This window comes from Telopea speciosissima, chromosome 2, assembly GCF_018873765.1.
Source record: "Telopea speciosissima isolate NSW1024214 ecotype Mountain lineage chromosome 2, Tspe_v1, whole genome shotgun sequence".
NCBI classification, from domain to species: domain Eukaryota; kingdom Viridiplantae; phylum Streptophyta; class Magnoliopsida; order Proteales; family Proteaceae; genus Telopea; species Telopea speciosissima.
In genome coordinates, this window is record NC_057917.1 from 47041242 (window position 1) to 47064363 (window position 23122).

Genomic DNA, 23122 nt, shown 5'->3' on the forward strand with positions numbered 1-23122 from the left:
TCGCTCCTGGTCTCCCCCTTCACCACGTGTGTCTTGAAGGGCTTAGTCTTGTCGGTTTGCGGGAAACCTTTGTTCTCGATATGCAAACCATGAGGAAGCTGCGATCGCTTACGCTCGTATCAGTATTGAAGTTTTCTTGGGAACCTCTTCCATTGTTTATCTTGTAAACGATGGGGAGGATCATACTTTCGAACAGGAAGTTCACTTCGATTGGAAGCCTCCCCATTGCTTAGTCTGCAAGAAATTTGGACATGATTCATCCCTTTGTGAGCCAACTGCTATTTCGCAGCCATCGGAGACTAGCTAGGAGCAAAGTTCTGAGTTGCCTCTTCCAAGGGGTCGTACCAGGTCAAGAGCTTCGGCGCGGAATGCTCCGACAAGAAATCAAGGCAGCATTCTTGGGTTTCCCCTTTGTCCATTGGGCAAAACCGATTTGCAGCTCTGCGAGATGACATCCATACGGACTCGGCCCTTACACGTGAGAACCTAAACTCGCAATCCCTCGAAGTCGCTCTCGCATGTCGCTAGCTGGAGATGACTGTGCTGCTACCTCTGATCCTGAGACTGAACCTCCTCCGGTCGCCTCGTTGTCGGCTTTGCAGTTCCTGCACCCTAGTCCTGGTCAGCTACCCTGTGAATCGCCTGCGGAGGATCTCGCCTCTCCTCTGGTTTGCCCCCCTTCTCTCCTGCTTTCCTCTCCTCTTCCCGATGCTTCCCTTTCCAATGCTATTCCCCTTTCTCCCACTTTGATAGACTCAGATCCCCTTTTACCCATTCCTCCTCCAACCATCACTGTTTTACCCATTTTGCCCTCCACTAAAAAAGGCAAATCCAAAAAGAAAGAAAAGAAAGAGAAAGAGAAGAAACGTAAAAAGTCGTCCCTCTCTGGGGCCCACCCTTCCCTCTCGCCCAACTCTGCACCTATTCATGCCGGGTCGGGTAACCGTTTACCTGACCCAAATCCTATTGCAAACTCTTTCTCTCCTCCTTCGTCCCAGCCCGAGCACCTTCTTGGCTCTAACTCCTGCATCTCCCCTGCTCCTTTCATCTCTGTTAATCCTTTACCCCCTGCTCCTTCGATCTCTGCAAAATCAAAACCCCCAGCATCCTCTTATAATCGAAGGCATCGCAGCTCCTCTGCTTCTTGCAGCGCTAGTATTTTATCCCGTTTCTCTGGGACTGAGTTGCAATCCTCAAATTCTCCTCAATGAATCTTGGCATTTTGTGGAATACTCGGGGTCTCAATTCCCCTTGTAAACACGCTGCTGTTCGCTCCCACATTAGAAATCTCCATGCTACTTTTTGCTGCTTACTTGAGACTCATGTCAAAGAACCAAATGCTGCTCGAATCTCAAATTCCATAGTCCCTGGTTGGTCTTTCCTTTCCAACTACTCCCACCATCCTGATGGCCGTATTTGGATCATCTGGGATCCCTCTAAAATCAAAATTTCTCTGATCTCCTCTTCTGCCCAATTCCTCCATCTAAGCTTCTCTGATAGCTTAAACCAATTCTCCTTTTTCTTCACTGTTACCTATGCCTTCAACTGCCCTGTGCTGAGACAAGATCTTTGGACAGACCTCCGTAACCTTGCGGGTTCCATAGATTCTCTCCCTTGGGGTATTGGTGGTGACTTTAATGTCATCAGATTTGGCTATGAAAAACAGGGAGGTGACCACTTGGATCTTGAATCAATGGCTGCTTTCAATGATTGTATTGAGGACTTGAGCTTGGGTGATCTCAGATGGACAGGTCCCCCCTTTTCCTGGAGCAATAAAAGGGCTGGTCCTGCAAGAATAGCCTGCAAGTTGGATCGGATTTTAGTAAATGAATCATGGCTGGCTTCCTTTCCTTCCTCCTCTTCAAATTTTGACCCCCCTGGTATATCTGATTACAGCCCCATAGCTTTATCCATCCAGCCTAATAACTCCTTTGGCCCAAAACCTTTTAAATATTTTGATATGTGGTCCAAACACCCCTCTTTCCTGTCCATAGTCAAGGATGCTTGGTACAAGCCTGTGCAAGCTTTCTCCTCCCCTCTTTTAGTCTTGGCTAGGAAGCTCAGGAATGTAAAAAATACTCTCAAATCCTGGAACCTCAGCACCTTTGGAAATGTCTCCCAAAATGTCAAGGACTGCCAGGATAAGCTTGCAAATATTCAGATTCAAATTCAGATGGACAACTTCAATGATCAATTGGCTACTGATGAGAAAGCTACTGCCCTTGAATTATCTCTACTCCTCAATCAAGAAGAAAGCTTCCTGAAGCTAAAATCCAGGATTAAGTGACTTGAACTTGGGGATTCCAATTCAGCTTATTTTCATCGTTCTCTGAAATCAAGAACCAATCATAACTCCATAATTCAGCTAGCTGCTCCTGATGGATCTCCAGTTACCACTGTGAATGGTATCAAAGATATGGCTGTGAATTACTTCAAGAATCTCTTCTCTGGTCCTTTGGATGAGACTGAACATATCCCTGATAATGTGCTCAACAAGTTCATCCCAAATGAACTCATTCAGTCTTTTAATGCCATTCCAAATGAGGAGGAAATTATTGCAGCAATTCATTCCATCAAGCTGCATCGAGCTCCCGGGCCAGATGGGTCCAGCATGGGGTTTTTCTTAGCTGCTTGGGATATCATCAAGGATGATCTTATCAAAGCATCACTAGTTTTTTCCTCAACCCCAGCCAGATCAACGAGGTGAATCACACTTTTCGTTGCCTCATTCCTAAGACGGAAGGAGCCTCTGTGATGGCTGATTTCAGGCCCATAGCCCTCTGCAACCTGATCTACAAATTTATAGCCAAGATCCTTGCTTCCAGGCTCAAGAAAGTGGTGGATCTGCTAGTCAATGAGAACCAGTCAGCCTTCATCCCGGGTAGAAGTATTTGTGATAACATCCTTCTTTGCAATGAGATTGTCAAAGGATTTGACAGGAAAAACCATTCCCCGGTTGCTCTTATGAAGATTGATATTCACAAAGCCTTTGACTCTCTGAGATGGGATTTTATAGCAAAAGTCATGAACAAAATGAGATTTCCAGCAGTCTTCATTCATTGGATCCACTGCTGCATCTCCACTCCAAAGTTCTCAGTTCTTATTAATGGCAGCCCAATAGGCTATTTTGGCTCCACTGTAGGGATTCGACAAGGCTGTCCTCTTTCTCCCTACCTCGTCACCTTAGCCCTGGAATTCCTATCCAGGGAAATTCAGCTTTGCACTGATCAGAATCTCATCTCTCCCATTCCCAAATGCAAAACCCTCAGACTCTCCCATTTGGCTTTTGTTGATGATCTCATGATCTTCTCCAAGGCCTCCATCACCTCTTTTGAGTCCATCATGAACTGTTTGCAGCACTTTAAAGCTTTATCAGGGCTCCGCATCAACCCCCATAAGTCCCTTCTCTTCGTAGCTGGTGTCCCGGATGATTTAAAGGCTGCTTTGAAGGATATTTGTGGCTTCAGTATTGGTCAGCTCCCAGTGAAGTACTTGGGCCTGCCTATGATTCTAGCAAGACTTTTGCCCCATCACTGCACTCCTATGCTGGATCTTATCAGGAAGCGTCTACAACTCTGGAAGGGCAAGCTTCTCTCCTATGCAGGCTGATTGGTTCTTGTCAAGTCTGTTCTCGAAGCCTCCTACATCTACTGGTCGGGTATCTATGGCTTGCCTCAGTCCACCATTCAGTCTTTGGAGACCCTCATGGCTTCTTTCCTTTGGAAAGGCACTGATGCCACTAGATTCCTCCGGCCTATCAGCTGGAACTTGATTTGTCATCCTTTAGAGGAATGAGGTTTGGGAATTAGAAGGATCAAAGATGTGAATTCTATTGGCATTATCAAACTTCTTTGGAAGATTGTTTCTAGGGCCAAAAGTATTTGGGTAGATTGGATATATTCAGGTTCTCTCAGCTCAGACTCTATTTGGTCGGTCCAAATACATTCAGATGCTTCTTGAACCTGGCGCAAGATTCTTGAGAATAGAGTTCTGACTCTTTGGATCTATATGTTCTCACATTGGTAATGGGACTACCACCTTGCTCTGGCTGGACCACTTGCATCCTATGGGCATTCTGCTTCACCAGGTTACCCCTAGAATGATTTATGACTCGGGGCTTCCTAGAAATGCTTTGGTGGCTGATATTCTAAATGAAGATGGATGGGACCCCCCTGATTCCACTTCCCCTACTCTTACTTCTATTTGGGCTCTCCTTCCTACAATTTCCAGAAGACCTTTCAACAGGGAAGACTGTGTCTCTTAGATGCCTAGTACTTCGAGAAAGTTCAGCACTAAATCAGCTTGGGACCTTGTCAGAACTAGCCTTCCGCTTGTCCCTTGGAGGAAACTTGTCTGGTACAAGCACCACATTCCAAGGCACAGCTTCACGGTCTGGAGAGTCTTATCCAACTGCCTCCCAACGCAAGCATCATGGTCTCCCCCAACTGTGGCCTTTGTTGGAATGGGACTGAAGATACAAATCACCTCTTCTTTGGCTGCCCCTTCACTCGCTCTATCTGGAAGGGCATCCTTTCCAAATGTTGGCCGTCAAACAGGAGGATTCTTCCTTTTGATCGTGAGTGGATTTGGATTGATATGACTTTTGGTGGCTCTACTATCTGTGATATGATTGGGAGATTGGCTTTCTCGGCGGCTATCAACCACATTTGGATGGAGAGAAATCTTAGGAAATGGACCTCCAAATCTAGATCTACCAACCAGATTTGGGATTCCATCTCTTTTGAAATCAAAACTAAAATTAGTTTAGCTGCTCCCTCTACTTGTATTGACACCCCGAGGAACAGGCTCATTGTTGTATCCTGGGGCCTTTCTTCTATCACCCTTACGCCAGTGGGCTCTGCTGTTTGAGCCTTTTCTGCTGGTCCTCGTCTCTTGTTTCTTCCCTCTTATTTGAGGGCTGCTTTTAGTAATGAATATTTTATTCACCCAAAAAAAAAATATTCCCTTAGTTTATTCATGAATCCCATAGGGATATATATACAAGGTACACAATGAGATTCTAGATCTCTTAAACAAGGAAACCCAATATTGGGTGATACAAAGAGATATAAAGCTATAACCACCATAGTAGATCAATATTTGGTTTCCATAGATAGAGCAGTCAATATAACATGTCACATGTGATAATAGACTGACCGATCAATATTTGGTTGCCATAGATAGAGCAATCCATATCATATGTAAATCACATGTGATAATAGACCGAGAAAGGAAGGCGGATCATCTCCAGTGATCCTTCTCTCAATACACCCCCTTAAGTTGGAGAATTGGGCAACCGAATCTTCAGCTTGTCACCTAGACCCTCAAAACAGGAGTTGGCCAGCGGTTTTGTCAGTGTGTCTGCGATATGATCTTGAGAAGAGATAAACTGGACTTGTAACTGCTTTTTGGCGACCCGATCACGAACAAAATGGAACAGTACTTCAACATGCTTTGTCCTGGCATGAAATACTGGGCTGGCAGACAAATATGTGGCACCCAAGTTGCACACCATAGAATAGGTGTGCCAGATAACGGATGACCAAGTTCAGTAAGTAGCGATTCTAGCCAAATCAACTTAGCTAATGCATCTGACAAAGCCTTGTATTCGGCCCAATATTGGGTTTCCTTGTTTAAGAGCAATCCATATCACATGTAAATTACATGTGATAATAGACCGACCGATCAATATTTGGTTGCCATAGATAGAGCAATCCATATCACATGTAAATCACATGTGATAATAGACCAAGAAAGGAAGGTGGATCATCTCCAATGATCCTTATCTCAACAACAGTCCACTCTAGCTGCCCATAAAACATAAAAGAGATGTTTGTGATGCATTTCAGAATTTTTCTCAGATGATTCTTAATCAGTTTGATACTCATATCAAAATTGTTCGGTCTAATAAAGGAGGAGAATACATGTTTGGTGGCCTCCAAGCCTTCTTCACTAATAATGGCATTATCCATCAGCTCACGTTTGTTAACACACCCCAACAAAATGGGGTTGCTGAGAGGAAAAATCACCATTTATTGGAGGTCACCCGTAGTCTCTTATTTGGCATGCATGTTCCCAAGACCTTCTAGTCTGTACTCTGCAACTCTTCTCATTGCTTCCTTTCTCATTAACACCGCATGCCTACCAAACTTCTTGATTTCAAATCTCCCTTAGAAATCTTATCTCCACAGGTTTCTACTTTCTCTCTTCCTCCTAAAGTCTTTGGCTGTGTTTGTTATGTGTATGTTAACAACTCACATCGTACTAAACTTGATCCCAAAGCCCTCAAGTGTCTCTTTCTTGGGTACTCTTCTACTACTAAAGGTTACAAGTGCTATCACCCATCTTCCCGCAGATGCCTCACCTCCAAAGATGTCACTTTCTTTGAGTCTGTCCCTTTCTTTGCACCATCTCAGCATCCTCATCAGGGGGAGAATTGTGGAAGTGAACAGGCTGCTGATTTCCTTCATTATCCTCTACCTATCTCTCCCTTTATGCTTGACATTGGAAAGCATAGGGCTGTGGATGTGGATGTGAATACAGATTTGGTTGCTGACAACGGTTCTGGTAAGGAGAAGGATTACAACATTAAATACAAGAGAGGTGAAGGCTTGCATAATGAAGGAAAGAAGACCTACCAAAAGTCCTCTTTGGATCCGGATCCAGATCCACCTCCTGAGATTCATTCTCCTCAATCAGGTGATATCCCTTCTCCTCCATCCAATTTTGACCTTCCTACTGCTGTTAGAAAGGGGAAAAGAGCTTGTACTAATCCTATAGCCCAGTTTGTTTCTTATAATGCTCTTTCTCCTATAGGTCTTGCCTTTATTGCTACTCTCTCTACAGCTTCTATTCCCAGGAATGTTACTAATGCTATGTCTGACCCAAAGTGGAGACAAGCTATGATTGAGGAGATGATGGCTCTTGAAAAGAATGGTACTTGGCAACTGGTGGATCTTCCCAAGGGACGTGTCCCAGTTGGATGCAGATGGGTCTATACAATCAAGTATAAATCTGATGGTACTGTTGAGAGATACAAAGCAAGGTTGGTAGCCAAGGGGTATAATTAAGTCTATGGGATTGACTATCAGGAGACATTTGCTCCTGTGGCTAAGCACAACGATATAAGAGTTCTTTTATCATTGGCTACCAATAAAGATTGGCCATTATATCAGTTAGATGTGAAGAATGCCTTTCTTCATGGTGACTTGGAAGAGGAAGTGTACATGTAACCCCTACCAGGCTTCAAAATACCTTCAGCTGAAGGGAAGGTGTGTCTCCTCAAGAAGGCACTATATGGACTCGAACAGTCACCAAAGGCATGGCTTGAGTGCTTTTGACAGACTATTTTGAATAATGGACATTCCTAGAGTCAAGCTGACCACACTCTCTTTACCAAGCAGGGCAATGGTACCATCACAGCCCTTATTGTCTATGTTGATGATATTGTAGTCACTTGTGATGATATGGTTGAGATAAATAAACTGAAAATCTACTTGCCTAAACAGTTTGAAATCAAAGATCTGGGTCCCTTGAAGTATTTCTTAGGCATTGAAGTATCAAGGACCAAGAGAGGAATCAACATATGTCAACTAAAGTTTGTGCTTGATTTGCTGACAGAGACAGGGATGTTAGGCCGCAAACCAGCAAGTTCTCCTATTGAGCAGAATCACAAATTAGGAGAAGATTGTGGTCCTTCTCTTATTGATGCGGGAAAGTACCAGAGGCTAGTTGGGAAGCTTATTTACCGTTCTATGACGCGCCCAGATATTTCCTATGCAATGGGAGTAGTGAGCCAATTTATGCATGCCCCCAAGCGTGGGCATTTAGATGCTGTGTATCGTATTCTTAGATATTTGAAGTTGTGTGGTTGTGCCCAGGGAAAGGACTATTGTATGCCAGCTACAACCACTTGAGAGTGAAAGGTTTTACTGATGTTGATTGGACTGGATCCATCACAGACAGGAGGTCTACCTTCGGCTAATGTACCTTTGTGGGAGGTAACTTGGTTACATGGAGAAGCAAAAAAGAGCCGGTTGTAGCTAGATCCAGTGCCGAGGCAGAATTTAGAGCTATGGCTCATGGAGTGTGTGAACTCATATGGTTGAAAAGACTGGTTCAGGAACTGGGGTTTGACACTAAAGGCCCTATGAGACTCTACTATGACAACAAGGCTGCCATCAGTATTGCCCACAATCCAGTACAACATGACAGAACCAAGCACATTGAAGTTGATCGAATACTTCATCAAGGAGAAGATAGACTCTAGCTGTATTTGTACTCCTTTCGTAAAGACTGGTGATCAACTGGTAGACATCTTCACCAAGGCACTTGCCTCTCTTCAGTTTGGTACTCTCCTATGCAAGCTGGGAATGCATGACATTTATTCTCCAGCTTGAGGGGGAGTGTTAGAGTTATTGAAATTTATGTCCTAGGGGTACTTTAGGAACTGGACCTTATCTAGTTCCCTTATTATGTAATTTCTTCTTTTTCTTCTTTTTGTAATATGTTAAGAGTTTTTATTTGAGTAATATAGATGTGGAGAGAATAATCTCACACACAACACATTACAACTGAATCCTCTCTCTTGTCTTCTTCTTCCTCCTCCAACATCCTCTCCTCCTCTTACTTACTTTCCTAAACCTAAAATCTAACTCCCCAAGCCATATATTTATAATAAGGAATGAAAATTACATGGACAGAATTGTCCCTATCATAGCCGACATGGCTGTACATGAAATAAAACAGTAAAAAGTCCAGAATACCCCCCACAGTATTCTGGCCCATACAATCCAACAGGTTGCGTCCAGATCAATGTCTGTTATGGTACCTAATTGGAAAGTCATATAGGTCTACAACTTTATATAGAAATCATAAGTAACGGTTGCAGGTTGGTGTCTGACATTGACATAGGGTATCTATGTCATATGAAAAAAATTGATAATAACAAGTGACTTTATTACATAAGTCAGAGATATCATTGACTCTTTATTACATAGCCCTCAATTATCATTACTAAAACCCGAGGAACCAATACAACTGGAGATATTGAAGGATAAAATACTAATTCGTATAATATAACCATCATCTCTCAAACATAGCTTTAAAAAAAAAAGTTGAATGACAAAACAGAACACATGTATTCTGACCCCCTTCGGTTTGGAAAAGGCAAAATTGAGTTGATTTAGGTATAACTACATCATTCAGCATTCAATCCAGAAGAAGTATTTACTAAATATAGTTTGCAAATATCATAAGTACCTTCCATCGATAAGGCTGTATGGACCATGAAATGGCTTAGTCTCTCTGCTTCTCGCTTTTGTTCTTCTTTGTTGGGGTCAAAGAGGATCATTGTATGGAAGTTCCCATCACCAGCATGAGCAACAACAGTGCTGATGTCACGAATGTCAAAAAAAGGAAAACAATAACAGCATCAGTGATTATTTCTCTCTGCTCCTGTTAAGTATCATTATTCCTTAGCATTATTTGTAAGACCATAAACATAGATGCATGCCATACCATCCAAATAGATGTAGAATAAGTTCATAATAGAAAATTCAGAAAGGAACATGAGAATATAAACTATATCAATCCTTTTCCGATTTGTTGTATATTCAGAACAGACCAACATACCACACCAATGGTGATGCATCAATCTCCTGCTTAGATCTTGATATCAATTCTGCAAGCCGTGACAAAGGAATACATACATCCTGAATGAAAGGAACATATATGAAAATGTGAACCCAAATTTGATCAAGATCCAAAAAAAACTTTTCCATTAGAAAAACATATGATAATCTCCATTCAGTGGCCGAAAAGAAACTTTCAGTACACAATGCTCAATTTTTCTAAAAACTCTAAAATTTTCGCAAGACAATAATTACAAGGAAAACAGTCAACATAATTCTTAAATAACAACTAAATGAATGGCTTCAAGTTAAAATCAAAAGGCAAAATTTGAAAAATGTATGCAGTCATCCAGTTGTTTTATTTCACCATTCGAACAAGGTTTAGGCAGACAGCATGAAAACAAAACCGTGTTTATGGTAAACGACAGCAATAATTATAAAATATGCCTTGCTGATTAGACAAAGGCTGACAGGTGCTTAACGTGGGCCAAAGAAAGGGAAATGCAATCTTGTGCTTACTTTCACAAAGTTCCCCCATAAAATGGAATAGATTAGATTGTTTCTCAACTTACTTTTCGAATCAACGCCGGAAAATAGTATATAACAGCTAAATAAATGAGAAGTAATTACAAACTGACCGTAATCATTGCTTCATGATTAGGCTGCATTACGAAACAAGCCCAAAGTGCTTCCTTCCTCATCTACATGGGGGGGGGGGGGAACCATATTTTATCACTGGATTCAAGGAAAAAGGAACATAACAACTATTACTACTAGTCTGATTGTAATTATCATACCACAAGAAATTCAGGCCAACAACATTCAAACAAATCCTAAGACACTACAGCAACAAATAACACAGCTTTAAATACAATGAAAAAAACCCAACAGAATATGAACCAGACAACTGAAATATTTCTATATTGAAGAAACAGCCTGAACAAAACCAAAACTCTCCCAAATCTGCAAGGTCCATGAATGAACTACAGCGGGCTTGTAGTACCCTGTTTTAGGGCCTGAGATTTTGGGAACACCACCTATCCATAAAACTTGGTATTTCCTGCTTTGGACCTGTAGTATTACCACCATCGAGGTATTTCAATTTCTTTTTAGCTGAATTTTTAACTTAACTGCTTAACCTGGGAGCAGGAAGTTAGGTTATTTCCTCATTCTGGGATTACAGGTTTCCAAGTTTAATATTTTCAGGAATTTTAAGGTTAAGGTTCCAGTTCTATCATCCAATATAGGAAAAGATTTTAAAGTGCCTCATGTAGCCAAACTAGGCAGGTTAGCCCTTTGATTTTAGCTACTGTATGTGGCTAATTTGGCAATTGTATCTGTTTGATAGATGGGAAAACTCAAGTCTCTGTCCATCACATGGTCCATCATGTATCAGACCTCTACTGCTGTATTAGCATCAAGGTTCGAGGTCTCGGTATCTTGGCTGGTTTCGGTCAGCCCCAAAACCGAGTTGTCTCAGTAACTCGCTGAGATCTCGGCCGAGTATTTTATTTATTTATTTTCAAATTTCGGCCCTTGGTTTCGGTGGCCATATGACCTAATTAGGTTATGAAACTTGCAAGACAGCCTATTTTAGGCCCTATAAACATGGTGGAACCCTTAGTTTTCTAAAAATCACATACAAAATGGTAGTTTGACTTAGGATCCTAGGTTGGTAGTATATATATACTGATGTCCTATTCCACACAATTTTTTGTATTAAAACACATAATTAAAGTAGAACAACTTAAATAAGAAATAGGAATGAGAAGACATCAAATTATGAACCATTTCATAAATCATACATCTAACGTTGTTTGTTATATAGAGTCAACTATATTTTGAGTTAACACTTAATAATACAAGACAACAACTGCCAAGTACCAAGTCATCCCTATCTCTATATGCTCATCCTAATATTGAACGAGTGCCGGGCCTTCAAGTTCAAAACTCCTCCAAGGAAGGTTGTTGGGAAGAAAATCTCCTCCAAATGTTGTTCTTGAGCATCAAATCCAAGTCAGTTCCCTCAGATGCTAGCAATTCTGACAGGAGAATCAGATAGAAGCAAAACAGCAACTTGTTTAGGTTCAAGGTAACTAAACAACAAACCATATATCATTGTGATCTAATTGGAATGCGTTGGTGCTCAATTTCCTACATCAAAACCCAATAAGCAACGCTACTTGGGTGCACGCTAGGGGTTCCGTTTTTTTTTTTTTTTTTTTTTTCTCTCGTGGGGTTTAGGTCCTCCCTCTCGGGAGGAGCACCTCCCGGATCCTCCACTCGAAGCTCACGCTGGTAGGGCCTCGGCCCCATCCTATGCTACCGTGGTTTCCAAGTCGACAGCCATCACATGTGCTGCGATCGAAGTAAAGAAGCCTGCGTCGCTGTTTGGTGACCCTGCGGTCTTCTTCACTAGGGAGGAAATAGAGCTGTCTAAGAAAGCTTTCTCCATAATGCTGATAGCCAAGTGCAGCTACGGGAGACCCTCTCTGTTTGTGATCAAGGAGTTTCTGCAGAAGCATTTGTTCCTTCAAGGGGAAGTAGTGGTTTCGTCATTGGACCCGAGGCATATACTTCTTCGATTATCGGTTCCATCCGAATATGTGAAGGTGTGGTTGAAGATCAGGTTCATGTCCAGGGCTTCCTCCTACGTTTTATAAAATGGACATCGGAGTTTGTCTCAGGCTGGGAGTAGTCCTCTTTCACCCCCATCTGGGTCTCCTTGCCAGGGCTACCTATCAATTTTTATCAGGGCAACTATCTGGTGTCCATTGCGGGGGCAATTGGAAGGTTCTTGAAGGTCGACGGGGCAATGGCGAACTGCACTCGCACGGTCGAGTCAAGGTTCTCTGTTGAGGTGGACCTGAGATCGGCGCTGCCATCGAAGATCTGGATAGGGTGTGACTAAGAGGGTTTTTATCAGAAGGTTGTCGTGGAGAGATTGCCATCATACTGTGACTCCTGCTCAAAGATTGGCCATTCGACAGTTTCTTGCCGGAAATTACATAGGGGGAAGGGTGCTGTGGTGATCTCAGAAGCTGCCGGGGGTTTGGGCAATCGTCAGCTTGGTGGCCCTGCTGCTGCAAGTGTGGGAGATGATGCTGGAGCCAGAACCAGCGAGGGGGTCTTTATTCCAAGGGGAGAGGGGCCCTCGCATGGCGCAATTGGGGGTCTGCCTGCTCAGAGACAGCCTGCTAATCGGCGGCCTGTGGCAAGACGTGGAGCGCACTGGATACCAGTTCGGCATCAGGCCGTGGATCAGCGAAATGTGCAAGCGGCGGTGTTGTCCCCCTACGACAGTGTTTCTAAGGCTACTTTGCTCGCGGGGGACCAGTCGGATGGAGCAGCCTGCGAAGAAAGGCCTGTTGACGGGGTTGCAGTGCAGCCATTAGAAGAGGGAGAGATCCCTCTCGTGAGGCCTGATGACTTACCTGCAGATTTGAATGGTAGCGTCGAGCACAGGGTAGTGGCACTGGTTGCGCCTAGTGGCCTGGGGCTGGAAGCATTTGCAAAGGGAACTGAGGAGGATGCTACAGGTTGTATCTTGGCTGAATACGGGGCAATATCGGAGGGTGATGCCCCTTTGCCTTATTTTGATGTCGCAGCTGGGCCAACGAGGGCTAAGGACGACTTGCTTGTGTCAAGCCAGGCTGCCACACCTGCCTTAAGCCGCGTGGCTTTACTGGAGAGTTTCAAAGTTTGTAATGCTGCCATTGAAGCGCAAATTAACAAAACGCTGAACAGACTTAGTGAGGAAGGTATGGCCGCAGGACAGTCGGACCCTCGCGCTGGAAAGCGGCAGCCATCTCGTGCTCTTTTCCTCAGTGCTGCCCACGTGTACAAGAGGAAGAAAATTAAGAAGGCTAAGAAGGTGCAACCAGTAAAGGAGGGACCTCCGCGACGGGTTACGAGATCGATGAGATCGCTGGATTCCACCCCGAACGGTTCCAAATGAGTCGATTGTTTAGGAACGCCCGGGGCATAGGGAATAAGCCTACCACTAGGCGGCTGAAAACCTTAATTAATCTGCATAAGATTGACATTGTTTCTGTTGCGGAGCCGAAGGCGCAGGTTTCAAAAGCGCGCTTGATGCAGAGGCGGGTGGGTTTGGACTCAGTGCACACTTCGGAGAGGATTTGGGTTTTCTGGAGAGCCTCGTTGCAAATTACTGTGGTGGAGGAACAACGTCAGTTTGTGACCCTGGAATGTGTGGATGCCAATACAGGAACCTTTGTTGTCAACTTTGTCCATGGGCTTTGCTCGGTGGCGGAAAGGAGGGAGATGTGGGAGAGGCTGGAGCTTTTTTCCCGGTCTACCCCCTTCCCATGGTTGGTGGGTGGGGATTTTAATGCCGTGGTGTCCCCGTTGGAGAAGGTTGGTGGCAGCCTAGCATGCTCGATGTCTTTGGATGAGTTTGGGAGTTTTATGAGTGCTGCTGGACTTATTGATGCAGGGTACACCGGTAATATATTCACTTGGTTGAATAATCGCTCAGGAGCTGGAAGGGTTATGGCCAGGTTGGACCGGTTCTTGGTGAATGCTGCATGGATTAGGGCTTTCCCCCGGTGTGAGGCAAGCTACCTTAATTGCACGTGTTCTGATCATGCTCCCATTTGGCTTGCCTTCTCTGCTACTTGCAGCCGAGCATTTTCAGCCTTTAAATTCCAGCAGATGTGGTTGTCGCACCCGGGGTTTCTTGACTTTGTCAAGGGGCAATGGGCTGAGCAGGTGGATAGTTCCCCTCTTGTTGGGTTGTTTTTTAAGCTCAAGAGGCTTCGTGGTGCGCTAAGAAAGTGGAACAGGGAGGTCCTTGGCAATGTGCATCAGAAGGTTAAGGATGCAGAGGATGTGGTAAGCAAGGCAGAGGTGACCTTTGATCAGGGAGCTAGTGAGGAGGCTAGGGAGGCACTGGAAGAGGCAAGGAATGTCCTGCAAGGGGTTTTGCTTCAGGAGGAAATATTCTGGAAACAAAAGTCCAGAGTCGCCTGGCTGAAAGAGAGGGATCGCAATACAAAGTTCTTAAACTCCACGGTTAACGTCAGGCGCCGAAAGGCCAGGATGACTAAAATCAAAGGGGAAGATGGTGAGTGGATCGTTGACCCTGGCGGTGCGTCACTTCTCAGGAGTCTTTCCTTCGCAAGGATGTTTGGTGGATGAAAGTTTGCTGACATTGATTCCTAGGGTGGTGACTGAGTCAAAGAATGCTTCTCTCTTGCTAACCCCCTTGTTGGAGGAGGTGAAGGGGGCTGTTTTCGCATAGTCATGTGATAGTGCGCCAGGCCCAGATGGTTTTTCCGGGTAATTCTTTACTGCTTGCTGGGAGGTGGTGGGCCATGATGTTTGGGCTGCTGTGTTGGATTTCTTCGAGGGTGGGGCGCTTCCTAGAAGCTTCACCTCGGTTAATCTGGTGCTTATTCCCAAGAAGGACAACTCGGAGGTAATGGCGGATTTTCGCCCTATTAGCCTTTGTAAATTTTCTTACAAGATTATTGCCAAGATCTTTGTTTTCAGGTTGGCGAGACTGCTCCCATCCTTAGTTGAGGAGGAACAGGGGGCTTTTGTGCAAGGCAGGTGTATTCATGATAATCTCTCTATTGTCCAAGAGGTTGCTCAAGACTTGAACAGGAATACTAGAGGGGGTAATGTGATCCTCAAGCTTAGCATAGCAAAAGCCTATGACCGATTAGAGTGTAAGTACTTATAATTGGTTCTTGCCAAATTTGGCTTCAGTGAAGCTTGGATCGCCTTAATCAGGAAGACTGTGGAGAATTGTTGGTTCTCAATTGTGTTGGGTGGTAGCCAGTCCGGTTTCTTCAAGTCGACCCGAGGGGTGAGGCAGGGGGATCCTTTGTCACCACTCTTTATTCTGGCAGAGGAGGTGCTGAGCAGGGTATAAAAAATCTGTTCATGGAGGGGCATGCGTCCTACTTCCGGCTACTAAGGGGCTGCCCTAGGATTTCGCATTCACTTTTTGCTGACGACACCATTATCTTCACCAAGGGTTTGAAGAGCTCGCTCAAGCAAGTTATGCGGTTTATTGGCAGATATGAGGGCTTTTCGGGTCAGCTGGTAAATAGGCAAAAGAGCTGTTTTGTGTTGGGAGACGAGGTCTCCTTGGCGAGAGCTCAGATGGTAGGGGCGGTCACCGGATTTCCTAGAAAGTCGCTCCCAATTACCTATTTGGGGGTGCCACTCCACTCAAGATGACTTAAGATTTGCTATTTTGACGGGCTTATTAAGAAGATTAGAAGTAGGGTGGCAGGATGGAAAGGAAGACTCTTATCATCAGGGGGATGCGTTACTCTGTTGAAACATGTCCTCTCATCCATCCCCATCCACGTTCTCGCAACACTGGTTCCTCCAAAGATCAGTCCTTCGAAGATTATATAGGATCTTTGCAAATTTTCTGTGGGGCAGCTCGGAGTGGGGAAAACGTAGGCACTGGGTGAGTTGGTGGAAGATCTGTAGACCTCTTGATGAAGGGGGGCTGGGGGTTATGCGTCTGGAGGGTGTCGGCCCCTCGCTCAGGCTTAAGGGCCTTTAGAGGGTCCTCTTAGAGCGCTCTCTGTGGAGAGATTTTTTCAGGGCCAAATTCTTCAAAAACGTCCATATTGCCCTAGCAGGGTCGCATGGTGTTGGCTCAAAATCTTGGCCACTGGCTTTTAAGGGCTTCTTACTGGAGAAGTCAAGGTGGTTGCTTGGAGATGGTAATATTTCCTTCTAGCTGGATGACTAGTCTGGCGCTGGCCCACTGATTGACCAGGTTGATAATGGGCTGCTAGTGGACTTGGATCTGCGGGTCAAGGATGCTTTTGGGGAGGATGGTGCTTGGAGGTCGAACATTCTAGCTCTCATTGATTCGACGGCTATCAAGGAGAGCATTACTCTGGCTAATTTTGCTCTCTCAGATAGATGTGATGTCTTGACATGGACCCCAACTAGTGATGGTTGTTTCACTACTAGGTTGGCATGGAATGAGGTAAGGAGTGCTTCTCCTGTGATCCCTTATGTGAAGTGGATTTGGAACCAAACTGTTCCCTTGAAGATGGCTTTTTTTTTTGGCAGCTCCTTAATGGAAGGATCCCCACGGATGATTCTTTAATGTTGGTGGGAATTCCCCTAGCCTCGAAATGCAGCTGCTGCGGGAGTCCCCGGAGGGAGACTACTGATCACTGTCCGGTGTCAGGTGGTCTAGCTTCCAAGGTGTGGGGTTACTTCTCTCGTCTTTTTGACATTGCTACCTTTCCCTCTCAGGATGTCAAAGGCAGGATCGCTCTATGGCAAGGCACAGGGAGTGCCAAAAGCCTTAATTCGTATATCACAGGAATCTTGCCTGCGTTGATCATTTGGGAGCTCTGAAAGGAGAGAAACTCTAGAAGGCATGGGGAAAGGTGCCACACTGCTGCCTCAATAGTGGAGCGCATCAAAACTTGGGTAAAGGAGGTTCAGCTACCCTCCAGGGTTGATTTTACAGTGTTTTGGGCTCTTGGCCCCTACACCCAAGCTGGCACGCCCTTCGCTAGTTTATTGGTGTCCTCCCTTCACTTCAATAAAACTCAATGTAGATGGTGCTTGTCGAGGCAATCCGGGCTTTGGAGGGGGTGGAGGGGTCATCAGGGACTCGAACGGCGTCGTCCTGGCGGCCTTTTCAAACTTCTATGGTGCTTGTACTAACTCGATAGCTAAGCTCAGAGCATTGAGGGATGGTCTGGCTCTTTGCCAGGGCTTAAGTACTTTTGACATGGTAGTTAACTCGGACTCCGAGTCCATAGTCAGAATGGTTAACCAAAAAAGGTGTTCCTTGTGGAAGGGATGGTATCGGTTTCAGGAGGTGCTGGAGCTAGTTTTTTAAGCCCGGGCTTTTGTGTTTGCGTTTCGGGAAAGCAATAGGGCGGCTGATTGTTTGGCAAACCTTGTTTGCGACTCTGGGTCGTCTAACATCTTCCATCGGGGCTGTCTCCCTTCCGGGATGCTCCAGGAGATTCTTCGAGAGGACAACGCTGGAGTGCCAATTCTCAGGAAATAGCAATTATGTTTTGTTCCCCTTGTTGGGGGAAGGAGTGACTGTAAGGAATTGAGTGTGTTGGCTCGATGGGTTGGGGTAAGGTGGTATGCCCCCCATGTATTCTTTATTATTTTCTCGGATTAAAAATAAACATTTAGGGGCTGGCCCAGGTCCCAAGTAAAATTTGGGTTTTAAAAAAAAAAAAAAAAAAAAAAAAAAAAAAGCATCAAATCCAAGTGTTCCAAGCTTTTTTTTTTTGGTAAGATTTGAAGCAAATAAGTGACACAACTACCAAGTACTAAGTCACCCATATATAGGGCTGCAACAGGGTCAGGTTGGGCCGGGCTTTATAGAATCCTAGCCTAACCCTAAGTCCCCTTAGCTGGGCCCAGACCCGGCCCGACCCTGACTCAAGGCTAGAAAAATCCAACCCCGACCCACCCTTTGGCTCGGCCCGGGCTGACCCTGATTGACCCTGATCATGGGGAGGGGGAAGGAAATGCATGGGCTGGAATGGGCCAAGGAGAAAATTATCAATTTTACGTAAAATAACATTGTAATAAAATGAATTATATCACTTATTGTCTTCATATATAATATATTATATAACAAAATGTGGGTGACGTTTAAAGTTTATAATATATATATTATATCAATATATATTTTATAGTATAACTTAAAACAGGGTTGGGCCGGGCCGGGCCGGGCCGGGTCAGGCTTAGCCCAAGGCCTCAACCCTGGCCCGACCCAACCTTGATTCAGGGCCAGAAATTTCCATCCCTGACCGCCCTCAGGGCCAATATCTCAACCCAGGCCCTGTTCGGGCTCAAGGCGGGTTTGGGCCGACAGGGCCAAACTTGCACCCATACCCCTATCCCTATATGCTCATCCTAATATTGAACAAGTGTCAGGCCTTCAAGTTATCAAATCCAAGTGTTCCAAGTTTTTTTTTTTTTTTTTTTTTTTTTTAAGATATGGAGCCATTTTCTTTACAAACTGATGAAACCAGTCGAGTTTACCGAGAATAGGTCGAAATTTTGACCAAGGCAAGTCGAAACATGGTATTTATATAACTGAATTTGTGACATTTCGGCAAGATACCAAAATTTTGGGCGAGAAAATGTATTCTTCTTATTTCACACCCTATCTCGACTCGATCTTTGTCGAAATCGAGACAATTGCCGAGATCTCACGAGACCTCGCCAAAAACTCGCGAGATCTCGAACCAAGAATCAATCAAGCTACTTTTCTACCATTTTAACCATTGCTCAAGGCTTTATTCAACCAAGTAATAAAATGCATTTGAGCTAATATTTACAAAAAAATAGACAAAAAATGAGTAAGTGCACAAAATTTGAGATCCAAAAGATATCTGTTGAATTCCGTGAATACTAGCTCGAGTCAGAGTGACTACAGCCATCTTTATTTATAATGTAAAGAAGAACATTCTGGAATGGGTACAAGGACAAAAGTACCCCTCAGACAATTCTATCCTTGAACCCATATTACAACACTCCCCCTCAAGTTGGAGCATACATATCAAACATGCCCAACTTGCTAATTATAGGACAAAATAACTTATTATTGATTCCTTTGGTAAGGATATCAGCCAGCTGCTCACTAGACTGGATAAATGGAATACAAATAATTCACTGTTCCAATTTCTCTTTGATAAAATGTTGTGCCGTGAAAAAACCTTCAAATTTGACGCATCAATCATCCGCTGAAATTCACCAATGGTTCTTTGGACTGGGGTGACCTCCCCTTGAGCAGGAAGCTCTTACAGATGGAAAGTGGAAGGCAACAATGATGGAAGAAATGGACGCCTTGAAAAAAAATAACACATGGGAGCTTATGACTCTTCCACTAGGGAAACGGATTGTTGGATGCAAGTGGGTGTTTGTGGTGAAATAGAAGGTGGATGGAACTGTGGATAGGTATAAGGCACGTCTTGTGGCCAAAGGATTTACTCAGACATATGGGATTGACTACCAGGAGACCTTTGTCCCTGTCGCTAAGCTAAACACTGTCAGAGTACTATTATCTTGTGCAGTTAATTTTGGATGAGACTTACAACAGCTTGATGTGAAGAATGCTTTCCTCAATGGGGAACTCGATGAAGAAGTATACATGGACATTCCACCAGGGTTCTCTTGTGACAGCAACCGAGGAAAGGTTTGTCGATTGAAGGGTGCTCTTTATACGTTGAAACAGTCCCCTCGAGCGTGGTTTGGCTTGTTTCACAAAGCAATGGTTTCTATAGGTTACAAGCAGAGTAATGCAGGTCACACTCTCTTTATTAAGCGAGTGGGCGAAAAACTCACCATCTTGATAGTCTACGTTGATGATATTGTGGTTACTGGCAATGATTGTGATGAGATCAGCAAGTTGAAGAAATTTCTTGGCCAAGAGTTCGAGATTAAGGATCTAGGAAAACTAAGGTATTTTCTTGGGATTGAAGTTGCCAGATCTTCAAAAGGCATCTTTCTTTCCCAACGAAAGTATGTCCTAGACCTACTGACTGAGACTGGGTTATTAGGATGCAGTCCTTCTGATACTCCTATGGATGTTAATATTCGTCTCAAGGACAAGGAGGGTGATCTGGTTGATAAAGGGCGATATGAACGACTAGTGGGAAAGTTGATTTATCTTTCTCATACTCGTCCCGATATTGTTGTTGCTGTTAGTCTTGTCAGTTAGTTTATGCATGATCCCTACACTTCACATATGGAGGATGTTCTTCGCATTCTTCACTACTTGAAGTTAGCCCCTGGGAAGGGAATTCTCTTATCTCCTCATGGTCATCTACGCATTGAGGCATATACTGATGCTGATTGGGCAGGTTCCCCAGACCGTAAATCTATATCTGGGTACTGTTCTTTTGTGGGAGGTAATCTTGTCACCTGGCGTAGCAAGAAGCAAAATGTGGTGGCTCGTTCTAGTACTGAGGCAAAGTTTCGTGCTATGGCACAAGGTATTTGTGAGCTACTCTGGTTAAAAGGTTTGCTACAAAATCTTGGACTGCCTATTCGTCTTCCTATGATGCTCTACTGCGACAAAAGGCTGCCATTAGTATTGCACATAATCCGGTACAGCATGATCGCACAAAGCATGTTGAGGTGGATCGGCATTTCATCAAGGAAAAATTGGAAGAAGGCCTTATTTGTGTTCCTTATGTGAAGTCTGCTGATCAGCTTGCTGATATGTTCACCAAGGGACTGCCTGGACGGGTCTTTCATCCTAGCCTAGTCAAGTTGGGCATGAGTGATATTTTTGCCCCAACTTGAGGGGGAGTGTTGAGATATACCAGAATATCCACTGTAGGGGTATTCTGGTCTTTTTCCTGTTTGAGATAGGCTGTCTTACCCGATAGGGGTAATTTGGTATTATTGTTCTAGTTATTTTATATTTTATTTTTATCTTCTTTTCTGGTTTTAACCTCCTATCCGATCTCTACTTGGGATTCCTAGTTGTAGTGGGAATTCCTAGTAGGATTAGGATTGGGGGGGATTCATACTTTGATTGTACTTTGGGACTATTACAAATAAGCGGCTGGATGATCAGTTCAGATCATTCAAGCATTAATATTCACTGCTTTTTATAGTAGAAACCGCTTTCTCTAAAAGGCCGACCTTACAGGAAAGAGAGAAAACAATATGTATATCATACAGGAGCTCTAACAAGGTGGACTATCCAAATGGGGACACGGGTGGATAAATAATTTTTTAACACCTGCCCACTCCCATGGGGACTCGATACCGTGGCCCCTACCTGCTCTGATACCATGTAGAAACCGCTTTCTCTAAAAGGCCGACCTTATAGGAAAGAGAGAAAACAATATGTATATCATACAAGAGCTCTAACACGGCGGACTATCCAAATGGGGACACGGGTGGATAAATAATTTTTTAACAGTCGGTCAATCTCAACATTTTTTGTACGATCATGTTGGACCAGGTTGTCAGCAATGCTAATAGCCGACTTGTTGTTAGCGTAGAGTCGCATTGGAAGATCAGCATTCATACCCAAATCTTGAAGAAGTCCCTTACGCCAGAGAAGTTCACAAATACCCTGTGCCATAGCTCTAAATTCAGCTTCAGCACTCGATCGAGCTACAACTGCTTGTTTTTTGCTTCTCAAAGTAGGTAGGTTTCCTCCAACAAATGTGCAATTCCCGGATGTTAACGTCTTGTCATCAGGACTGCCAGCCCAATTTGCATCAGCGTATGCTTCTGTCCGGAGATGGCTATGTGGAGAATACAAGACTCCTTTTCCAGGAGATGACTTGAGGTAGCGAAGTACTCTGTATGCTGCCTCCAAATGAGAGGAGTGAGGTCATGCATGTATTAACTTATAACACGAACAACAAATGTGATATTTGGTCGGGTATGTGAGAGGTATATCAATCGGCCAACTAACCTCTAATAGCTACCCTTATCCACTGGGTCACCTTCCTTACTCTTCAAGTGTGTTTGGCTCAAGAGGGGTATCTTCTGTTTTACACCCAAGCATCCCTGTTTCACTCAATAAATCCAGGGTATATTTTCTTTGAGAGGAAGATATGCCCTTGGCTGAATAGGCAATCTCAATCACTAAGAATTACCTTAACCTGTCCAAATCTTTGACTTCAATTCGGTGCCCAAATAAGTCTAACTTTTGGATTTCCTGTGCATCACTGCCTGTGATTACTATGTCATCAACATAGACAATCAGAATTGTCACTTGCTGTCCCATCCTTTTAACAAACAAAGTATAATCAGCATTGCTTTGCTTATACCCATAAGCAATCATACCGTTATAGAATCGACAAAACCAAGCCCTTGGTGACTGCTTCAGACCATACAGAGCCCTCTTCAACTTACATACCTTCCTTTGGGTCTCTAAAGAAGTAAAACCAAGAGGTATCTCCGTGTAAACATCTTCTTCCAAGTCTCTATGCAGGAAGGCATTCTTCACGTCAAGTTGTTGGAGTTCCCAACCTAGATTCACAGCACAAGAAATGATAACCCGCACAGTACTCATCTTTGCTACAGGGGCAAAGGTCTCTTGATAGTCAATTCCTTAGGTTTGAGTAAACCCTTTGACAACTAGTCTTGCTTTGTATGTTTCCACTGAGCCATCAGCCTTGTGCTTCACAACAAATACCCATTTACAACCAATGGGTTTCTTTCCTAGTGGAGGATTCACCAAATCCTAGTTCTCTTTCTTCTCAAGGGCAAGCATTTCTTCGTTCATCGCATCCTTCCATTTCTGTTCGGCTATTGCTTCCTGCCAATTGTTAGGGATGGTAACAGAGGATAAAGAAGATACGAAGGCATGGAAAGCAGGAGTTAGAGAGTAACATGACACAAAGTTGGAAATAGGGTGTTGTGTACAACTCCGCTTTGGTTTTCGAATAGCAATGGGTAAATCAAGATTGGGATCAGGAGGAAGCTTACCAGAGATATGACTTGGAGCAGGAACAGATGCCGATTGTGTGGGA

General features: G+C 44.1%; 2 protein-coding genes across 3 annotated transcripts in view; one reads left to right on the top strand and one right to left on the bottom strand.

Moving 5' to 3' along the window:
- The first annotated feature begins 1207 nt into the window (after positions 1 to 1207).
- On the top strand, positions 1208 to 2287 carry LOC122650777. The gene has a single exon (XM_043844160.1). The coding sequence runs from the start codon at positions 1208 to 1210 to the stop codon at positions 2285 to 2287; it is 1080 nt and encodes a 359-aa protein (XP_043700095.1).
- A 6880-nt stretch (positions 2288 to 9167) lies between these two features.
- Positions 9168 to 23122, bottom strand: part of LOC122649561 (D-lactate dehydrogenase [cytochrome], mitochondrial-like) — a 134247-nt gene continuing 120292 nt past the window's right edge. The window contains exons 14-16 of one of the 2 annotated variants that reach the window (XM_043842758.1): positions 10271 to 10333; positions 9634 to 9713; positions 9168 to 9392 (exon numbers count right to left, since the gene is read on the bottom strand). In XM_043842758.1, coding sequence (XP_043698693.1) covers positions 9200 to 9392; positions 9634 to 9713; positions 10271 to 10333 — 336 coding nt within the window. In that variant the 3' untranslated portion in view covers positions 9168 to 9199. The remainder of the gene's footprint in view (positions 9393 to 9633; positions 9714 to 10270; positions 10334 to 23122) is intronic. The other variant, XM_043842759.1, reaches the window with a different exon arrangement.